General features: G+C 40.2%; 1 protein-coding gene across 1 annotated transcript; it reads right to left on the bottom strand.

The window, feature by feature from the left end:
- Positions 1-303: 303 nt before the first annotated feature.
- Positions 304-10,240, bottom strand: asrgl1 (asparaginase and isoaspartyl peptidase 1). The gene is made up of 7 exons (XM_023425673.2): positions 10,129-10,240; positions 7,180-7,386; positions 5,561-5,703; positions 5,053-5,207; positions 4,021-4,142; positions 1,729-1,839; positions 304-1,474 (listed from the first exon to the last, which is right to left on the bottom strand). The coding sequence occupies exons 2-7, from the start codon at positions 7,364-7,366 to the stop codon at positions 1,260-1,262; spliced, it is 933 nt and encodes a 310-aa protein (XP_023281441.1). The 5' UTR covers positions 7,367-7,386; positions 10,129-10,240; the 3' UTR covers positions 304-1,259.
- Between the last annotated feature and the right edge of the window lie 245 nt (positions 10,241-10,485).

Below are 10,485 nucleotides of genomic sequence, written 5' to 3'. Positions count from 1 at the left end.
CACACACACACACACACACACACACACACACACACACACACACACACAGACAGTTTAATCTATTTCTCATTTATCTATATTTTCATTGACTGTATCTGATGATCTGAAAATCTATTTTGTTCAAATTTCTTTGTACTATCATTTTGGATAGTTTTGATTTTCGTTCAGTGTTCAGTGTTGATTTGTATTAAAACAGCACCATCTAGTGGAGCCCAAGGGGTCACACATACAGCCAGAGCCTCACACATCAGTGCACCTCCACTCACAGACTTTATGGGTAAATGAAGCTTGAAACACACAATGTTCAGGGATTAAAGGAATTTATTGTCATCATCAGTGTTATCCTTAAACAAAGCTTCAGCATTAACAATCATTTGATGAGTAACACTTAACTGATACTGGCTCAGATTCAAACCGTGTAGAGATGATGTTTCATCACTACACTACAACACTACTAAACTATACTACAGAAAAAATCACATGCATTCTCTGTGATAATACAGAGGCTCAAATAGTTGTTCTCTCTGAAATACAAAGTTTATAAGTGTTTCATTTCACAAGACGAAAATGAAAATTTAAATCAAGAAAGACATTCAATAGAAGCATTTATTGATGAGTTAAAATTTTCAATGCAGATACATATTAGTTTATAGTAGTAAGTTTTAGAAACACAGCAGCAAAACTGGCTGTTCATTTAAAATATGATCGGCTGAGAAATACAAAACATAATTTCTATTGCTCAAATTATGAATCATAAAAGTCAGATTTCTGTCAAACAAAATATTTTTATTTAGTGATTGATTTGAAACTTTCTATGTTATATAAAAAATATATATACATAAAATTAATACATGACATTTTAACAAAAGTCTAGGTCTCTGATAAACAGGTCATTTGATTATCCATCCTCCTGAGTTCATGACAGCCTGACCCCACAGTGACACAGCTCTCATTGTCAGTGCTCAGCCTCATCTGGCTTCAGACAATGACCTGACTTTAGCAGGAAGTCTCATCTCTACAGTCTGTCAATGTCTTTGAGACTTTAAGGATCTAAGGTGTGTTCTCACCACTCTTCCTCCTGTATCCTCTATGTAGAGTGCTTTAATGAATTTAATGAATGGCTACCAGAACACCTCAAACTCAATTCATTCTAACGATTTCTTACATTTTGTTTTCATTAGTTTTAAGTCGTATCAGTATCCTCAGTTTCAATTATTTATTTTTTCCATTAGCACATACTGTATGTTGTGTATTTCCTGTCAGTGTGGGAGGTCGATCCTCTGTGTGAAGTGTTCCCCAGTGTATAGACCATAGTGCAGGGTGTCTTTCTGGGCTGCACCCCAGGACATTTGCGGGCTTGAGAAGCGAGCTGCCCAGTGGCCCTGAGGGTCCACTGTCACCACCCCACCCAGTCCATCCACTCTGGACTTCATGTAGGCCAAGCCCAAGTCACTGGCTGCCTCTACTGACTGACCTGAGAGAAGAGAAGAGGAAAGAAGATGAAACGTTCATCAAGATGAGCAGAGTCAGTCAGCCTCAGTCAGCCACATCCTCTGTACTTTTGAACTTCAGTGAACTCAGTCAAATCTGGGAGCAACCATCAAATCATGTTCATGATGGATGAAATGCTTCTTTCTTATTGTGACTCTTAGTCTACAACATCTCCATCATCTCTGCATCTGTATAGTCACTTGTATTCACTGTGAGGAGGAGAAAGGTGTGTGTTACCTTGCTCCATGTGGAACAGGATGAGTCTTGCCAGAGTAACTTTCATGATGGCTTCTCCGTGGCCTGTTGTTGATACTGCTCCGATCTTATTGTCAGCATAACCCCCACACCCTAACATGCGCACACACACGCGCGCGCACACACACACACACACACACACACAAAAAACATCACTTTACCCATGAGTGACAGAAACTGTTTGTTTGTTTGAATTGTTTAACTTCAGATATAAAGTCAATTTGAAACATTTTGTTGGGAAAAACAAGTCAGCTAGAAACAGAGCAGAAACAACCTATTAACACAGTCTTACAGTATTACCACAAGAAATGAACATGTTGGTAATGTGTTGCTGTTCGCAACTTTCAAACTAATTTGTGAGTTGGATGTTTTCTGGCCTCCTGAAGAATGTAAGTCCAATGTTCACTCTTTGTAGCTCTGGTTTGGTCGCCACCAGCTCCTGAAGAATATATCTGTCTCTTAAGCTGCTGCCATTCTCACCAACTAGCCGCTAACTTAGTCTGTCTGCTGTTTGGTGCTGGGCATGTAGTGTACAGTGGGTTTATCTGAGCCAGAAACAGCTTCCTGCTGCAGCTAGGAATGAGGTTGATGAGTAAACAGTCAACCTAAATAACATGAAAGACACTACAATGCTCTACAGAGCTGAGTGGAGCTTAGGTAATAATTCTCTGGGATTGTTTGTACAAGTGACAACTTTCACCTTCCACATTTGACCCATTGTTAATACAAAAATAGTGATGAGTTAGCGCAGTTTAAGTATTTACAGCAGCATTTTGCTTATGAATGCAAATGAATGTAATCTGTTACTCTCTTCTTGTTTACGAGGGATTCCAGCAGCACTTGTGTGAGAATGCTGTTACATATCTATTTCACTAGATGGAAGAGTAATGCTTCAGATAATATTTTCTTGAGATATACTGCATGCATTAACAAAATTAAGCAAAGATTGACACTCTATTGCCCCAATCTCAGTTGTATTTTAATCATGTCAAATTATTTGAATTTTCAATAATTCCAGTTCAAGTGACACAATTATTATGGAAGAGGAGAAATTCACATTTTAACTAGAATTTACAGAAATTATGAAGCATAAAAAAGAGATTCCAGTCTGCAAAAACGGCCGATGCAAAGAAGCAAACTGCTTTATTTCTATGCTCTGTAAGTTTGTGTCTTATGTGAAAATGAGCAGTTGTTCCACATTAAACTGTTTCAACTTGTTATTGTATAATTTTGCCAACTTTTTACTAGAGAGCATTGTTTTGTGATTTCAGACATCTGTTTAAGAGAGAGAGGCTGTGATCATAGACTGTAAATAAAGGCAGACGTGGCCTCTGTGACGTCACTCACAGGTTTCTGAAGAGCGGTTTTGAAGCCCAGAGTGAGCTGCTCCACCGTCGCCATCTTGGCAGTGTCTGACTCCACCTTAATTCCCAGCTAATCCAAAAACAGGCAAAGAGGTGGGGCATGTGTGGAGCCGAGACTTCGGTGCATGCTGGTTTGTGGCAAGCATCGCTCGCCCACCTGTCTCTCAAAGCGGCCACGCCCCCATACAGTTGTTATGAAGGAGGAAATTAGATTTATTTCTGCCGTAAAGTTGGACATTTGGGGATAGACTTTCTCTTGGAGCCAGCCTCAAGTGGTCATTGGAGGAACTGCAGTTTCTGGCACTTCGGTGTTGGCTTCATCTTTCAGCCCCGGAGGTTGCTGCTTGGCTGTAAACCTTCCTCTGACTCATGACAGTCTAATCAGTCATTTACTGATAGTAACAGATTAAACAGGGCTGACATGGCCAAAATACACTCTCAAAATACGCTGATGTTTACTAAACATGAGTAGAAAACAACAACAAAGATAATTTAGACCCTGTTACACCAATATATACTGATCCTCTCAAATTACACTTTGGGTTCTGGCACATTGCTCAGCAGCATTAGGTTATTAGTATAAACCACTCAGTGCTGAGGCTCTGAAATCATAGTTTTCATTTTTCCTCTACATAAGAATTAAAGGTTGCACATTGCAATGTGTGTCAGCAGAGTTTGTTTTTAGAAAAGACAAAACTCATTGTCAATTATTAACCAAGTTTGTTTACTGACTAACCACACGTGTCAAACTTCTCCTGGTCACAGGCCAACAGACTGCAGGAACAATGAATCTTAAAGGGACTTTCAACTTTTCTTGTTAGACTGAAATTCCAACTGGTCTATCTCTCTCTCTCTTTCAAAACATTTCATTAAAAGACATAAAATTCCATCTACATGTGTGAAGACTGACCTATGCAGGGGGTGTCGCCCACCCTTCCCTCCATCTTGTTCAGCATTCCACCAGTGGAGGTTGCACAGGCTATATTGCCATCACTATCCACTGCTACAGCTCCAACTGTGCCCATCTTCCCCCTACACAACAAAACATGAAGGAACAACAGAATGACATTTGAATGACTTAATGTTATTGTGAAGACTGCTACACAAAAAACCTGTTTCATACAGTGACCTGGTTACAGCAAACTAAACCCAGGTTAGAGGAACAGTATCAGGTCCTCCCTGCCTGTAGGCTTGAAACATGTCTCTGAACAGTTTGCATCTTGCTCTTTTGCAGAGGGCGCAGCTGTAAACATTTGGGACTCACAGCGGTGACAATGAATTCCAATGATGACCCAGAGTCACAGCAGAAAAACCTGTCAAAACATCCATAGATTCCTCTCAAAGTACTCTGTGTGCTCGCTTCCTAAACTTCATCCAAGTTTTTTTGTACCAGACAGCAAAGCTTCAATGGGAACTGTTCAGTGATTGGTCAGCTGATCTAATGAGACAGTAAAAGAAATTATTTCTGTTCAAGTAATTGCTGCTTCCTCAAAATGATGCAGGAGAGATTGAGGAGGTGCTCTTTGGTAAATACAGTTCTACCAGCCTCATGTATCTCTGTCACCTCTCTCTCTTGTATCCCCACTGAGAGAAGCTAAGAGGCATGACTGAGGGAAGCGAGGAGCCACCTTAGCCAAATGGAAAGTGTCCATCCATCCATTAGCTTTACCCACTTATCCTTTGAGGGACGCTAGGGGGCTGGAGCCGATCCCAGCTGACATTAGGCGGGGTACACCCTGGACAGGCTGCCAGTCTATCACAGGGTTGATTCATGCTCAAATTCACATTCACTAAACCTGCATCAGCACCAGAAGTGGATTATGCAGCAGGAGTGGTTTGAGAAGTGTCTGCAAGGACTCATATCTCAGTCTATTTCCTTTCTTAAGGAACGCATCATTACTGGAACGTATGCTAATAAGCTTAAAATGATGCTATGTCTCACATTTGGCACTCCACAGGGTTGGCATCGGGTGCCAAGTTCTTCTTCCAGCGCATACGGGAGTACTCAGTGATGAGGGACTCTTGGGGGACTGTAGGGACACCCATGGCTGAGGCAAACTGAGTGGCACCCTCTGCTGTCAGACAAGCATGACTGGTCTGAAACAGAGGTCAAAGTTCACATCTATAAAATGCATCTCTAAACAATTACAAAACCTTTTTGTATTTGAAAGTCACTGTGCAAACTACACTGCAGCCATAACTATGGTTCTTCCTTTATTTCTACAGGGTACATGATACATTATTTTCATTCTTAGGACACACACAACACACTTATGTTTACTCTGAAACCTACAAAGACTGCTGGCATTAACAAAGCTGTGATGTAGATCTGTGTTTATCTTTTTGTTAAAATCCTGGGATGTTGCAGCTACACAGATAGATGACTGTATCTGAGTGTGTTCAGCTTTATCTGCACACTCATGTCTCATCAGTCCTTAACGCATACACACCTTGTCCATAACCAGTCTTGCTAGCTGCACAGGGTTGGCTATACAGCGTACAGCAGACACTGCACCGCTTCCCAATGTTTTACCATCCATCACAATGGCATCCATCTCCACCTCTCCTTTGACATTCAGCACTGACCCACACCCTGAAATATGATTTGAAAAACAGCTCCATGAGATCTCGCCTCTGGGAACAAATAGTCTTTTGTGTACAGAGGTGACATTTGGTGTGTGAGTGATTCATACATTTCACAGCGATCTGTCCATTGGTTATAGAGATTTAAGCGCAAACTTTGGCCTGATGGTGGAGCCAGTTAGTTAACACTTTTAGGAACTGCTAATACTGATGTCATATTTTCATTTTTTAATGCCATGTTCAACATTTTTGTTTTCCCCCTTTTTGGAAGCTGACAAAAATGAACACCCTCCTCCAATCACTTAAACAGACTGCATTCTTATCATCCAGAAACAACACAGGCTAAAATAAGGCAAGCTGACTTTAATTCAACATTATCAAGAACATGAAGAACATGAAAACATTCATACATGTTTCTTATTAGTTATGCAAATTAGTTATTAAAGTTTCTCTTTGCCCAAACTGCCAGAGTTTTGTCTGCTACACTGGCAGAAATCTCAAGAGCAAGATACTGCTGACTTTTTCATATTTTGGATATATTTACTAAATGAGTATTACTATCCAGTGAAAGTCACTCCATCTTGTTCCTCGCATCCCATTTAGCCTTGTGAATAAATAACCTGAAACTTGATAAGTGACACACTGACCACTGAACTATGGCACTGAATCCGCCTCCGTCCTTAGAATACACCTCAAAACACAATTTATGGCCACAAACAAAGCCACCTGTGTAGTTCACTGTGTCTGTTACATTTTTATTGCATTTAGATGCACAACAAGCAACATGATTACAATACCAAGATCCACAAGTTGTTTTGTTTGTGTAGTTATGTTCCAGGTGCAAAGATTGATTCATGGACAAAACCAAATATGACACATGCACTATCACCCACTCTTTGACAAAAGTCAGCAGCACATTATTAACACACTAACAACGTAAGATAACATGAATCAACATGGATTCAGCCGCAGCTTACAACCTGGCTATTAGTGGTGGGCTGGGTTACCCATAGTTTAAAATGAATTTTTATGAGTATGGACAGTGTTTTTTTTCGGGGAACAGGATATGAAGAAGTTCCAAAGACCAATATCTGTAACCTGTAAAAATATTTTGGACCTTTTGATTTAATGGTAAGTGATTTTGAGAAAAATAAATAAATATTCAATAATATGTTGTTCTCAATTCTTTCCTTCTATGGACATGACAACGTCTTGACCACAAATCTCGTCTTCCTGTCCAGTAACAGTTTTCACAGTTTGATTCTGATTTATATTATCTGACACTTCTACACTGCTCATGTTAGCTTTGTTAGCATCAGAGAACTCTTGCTGGTTTACTGTTAAAATAAATAGATTCCCAGACTTCCCAGAGGAACATAAATGTAAGCAGGAATTATTGCAATTCAATGCAAGTCCATGGTCATTTGCAACCCAAACAATGCAGTATGCATAAGATATGTGACAGTGTGTTGTGTTTTGACATAACCTGCATTGAAGGAGGGATTATTCTCCAGCTCGGACACAGCCTCTACCACCGCATCCATGCTGCTGCCCCCTCCCTGGAGGATGGCGTACCCTGCTCGGACTGCTGAGCACACCCCTGCAGTGGACTTTTCTGACCGCTCCTTTGGGATATGACCCGCCCCTCCATGGACCACCAACACTGGCAACATGTCAATCACCTGAGAAGGAACTAAGGAGAGATATGATGTAAAACAAGATGTAAACACTAGTTTCAAATGTGCAGCGTTTGACATAAAGGATATTTTTAGCAGTTTAATTTCCAGCAGTCCTGCACTACTCTGATCTACTGTCAAAACAGATATGTTTGAATTAAGTCTGGTAAATCTTTTAGTGAAGAAAGGTCTGTAAGTACGCCAAAATCACACAATGACAGTTTCATTCATTCAATGGACTGTAATAAACATCTGAGACGATTTCTGTGTCTTTTAACATATGAATCAGTGGCGTGCCGTCAGGGCAAGCAAGGCAAGCAGTGTTTGCCCAGTTAAAGCTTGGACTGTAATAAACATCTGAGACGATTTCTGTGTCTTTTAACATATGAATCAGTGGCGTGCCGTCAGGGCAAGCAAGGCAAGCAGTGTTTGCCCAGTTAAAGCTAAAAATAGACATGAATTAGAATGATACTGAAGTGGAAGTGATTTGTCTCTTTACATCTGATCTCAGAACAGCGTTCTATCCCATAAAGGAGCTCATGCCTGTTTTCATCATGTAATTTACTGCCCACTTTTGGTGGCTAGCTTGACTTCTGCATTGGTAGTTTCTGCCCACTGCTGCAATATGTCAGCGTTGCCACCTTATTGGACTGGGCAAGAATGCCCTGTAAAGAAATAGGAATAAACAGAGGATAAAAAGCCGCTTAATGCTCATGTAAACCTAAAGTTGATACACACTCCTCCTCATGGAAAACAGTGATTACAGCCTAAACAATCACGATTCTGAGTAACTGGAGACCAAACTTTTATCTTTACTTCACATAGATCATAAAGCCCTCGAATATAAAAACTATTAATGGAAATCAGTTGAGAAATATAAACATTATAGTGCTTTATATCCAGAAAGACTACAGCTCCTCCGTTCACTTGTGCTTGTTTACAGGGCAGTGTCGCCTAGTCTAATATGGCGGTGACGTTGCTGTACGATCCAGCCGCCAATGGCGGTGTCTACGTCTATGTCTCAGCTTCAACTGTTCTGAGATCAGTTATGATATTGCATGCATTATACGCATGTGCAGACAAGTATGTGGAAACTGAAGTTGTGCAGTAAATGAGCAAATTACACTGATTTATTAACTCTGTGTGAGATCTGCAGCAAGTTTGAGAAGTTTGAGATAGAATATTGTTACAGGAGTAGAGCAGCTTCTTTCAGGAATAGATCAGGGCATAGGTTGTATGCGTAGCGGGTGAGAGAGAGATTAGTTAGCAGTTAGCAGTGTAGCTGTGAACGTAGCAGTGAATGAATGTGCACTTTAGGCTGTCCGTCAGTAAATAAATGCTACAGCTCCTCAAGATCCAAGTTCCTGCATCTCCCCTGTGCTTCCCAACTACAGTCCAGACGATAAATGTGCCAGGGAAGGTTAACAACACCGAGACAGGTAAAAACAGGATTCTGCATCGTCACTGGAGTGTGTCATTGTCAGTTAATGGTAAATATTTTGAAGATTACCATAAAAGTGATTTTAGATATTTCCCTCTATTCTGCACATTTGATATTTATTTATTTACTATCAGTTAAAAAGAATAATCCTAAAACTTCTTCAGCCAGGAATGAGAAAGGTGAAGATGTCCAGGCAGGGAGCAGCAAGATGCAGGAGAGAGAATTTTAGCACAGGAAAGACAGGCAGCACAAAAAGAGAGATTTTCTACTGATACTGTCATGAAAAGCTATGTTTCAGTATGGTCTATGTTTTTGACGTTGGAGTCGGGGTGGCTTCCCTGTAACAGTCACTGCACACCACTGATATTAGTCCTCTCAGCCTTTAAGGTCATCTGCTATCAGTCTGCTAACTGTTTTCTGAGTCCATACTCAACACGTATGGACATGCAGAGTAACTAAATGCTGCTTCTGCATTTAGTTACTCTGCATCACAGAACAAAGTTCAAGGAGATACGATTTGACCACCCTTAAATCCAGGTTAGAAAACTTCTCCACCGCCTCTGACTGAACATTAAATACTCCTCGTTATGCACCTTGCATATGGAGTCCTAAACATTTTCCTAGCAAGTTTTTCTATTTTAATTACCTGTTTAATTTCTTTTGAAACTGTTTCTAGCGTTTTAGTTTGGCTTCACACACTATTATACAACTATTTTAAAAAATGAACTCTGCAATAACTTTGTTTCGTTTCACCAGATTACAGTCTAGTGGATAAAAGCATTAACCAGTGCCATAAACCATAAAGTTCTAGTGGTCTCGCGCCACTAGTGCTGTCACCATGGTGATGAAATAAAATTAAGCTAACCTTAAGTTCGCTGTATTAAACAGGTTATAGGGTATATCTGAAATATATCATGGGTGATTGTGTGTGCGTGTGTGTGTGTGTGCCGAAGACGTGAGAAAAGGCTGAGCTCATGTTAAAGCCAACAGGCAGACGCGGATATAACGTTGTTTTGAATGTGTCAGGGCTTCTACAGGTTAGTATGCTAACCCTGCAACCTGTCCCTGAATAAAAACGACCAAACGTTACGTGTAAAACTCAATTTAATAAAGCCTTCGCTTGATAAAATTCTCACTGCACCATATTTACTATGAACATTGACCTATTTACAAGCAGCTTAACAGCACGCGGACATTTTACGCTTTTTTGCCTATCAAGACATCGACAGCATACAGACAGTAAACCTGCAAATGCACAAATTCTAATCATACAATGAATATAAGAAGGAAAAAAAACAGGTGTTTCTGTTTCTCTTACCAAAATATCAACGAGGAGACATAAAACTCAGAAAAGCATTAGCACTTCCGGGAGGTGACACTTTCAAAATAAAATACGTCTCCTAATAGTCGTAGGTTATAGTCGTTAAACTAGTAGTATTAGTAGCAGTATGCTGTGTTACCCCATTTACACGGTACTGTTCTGTGCTAGTAAAAACATAAGCTTTTTTATTATGAAGTCAGAATTGCGAAACTTTTATTTTCAATCAACGCCAATCCAGTAATACCATAACCCAAGGCACAGCAGTCTTGGTTAAACAATCATGCAAGCAACCACCGTGTGTGTGTATGTGTGTGTGTGTGTGTGTGTGTGTGTGTGTGTGTGTGTGTGTGTGTG

The sequence above is a fragment of the Seriola lalandi genome, unplaced genomic scaffold (assembly GCF_002814215.2).
Source record: "Seriola lalandi dorsalis isolate HSWRI2012SDOR001 ecotype SW California unplaced genomic scaffold, Sedor1 jcf7180002054795, whole genome shotgun sequence".
NCBI lineage: Eukaryota > Metazoa > Chordata > Actinopteri > Carangiformes > Carangidae > Seriola > Seriola lalandi.
The sequence above is the reverse complement of the archived record's forward strand: the minus strand, read 5'-3'. Positions and strand labels throughout refer to the sequence as shown.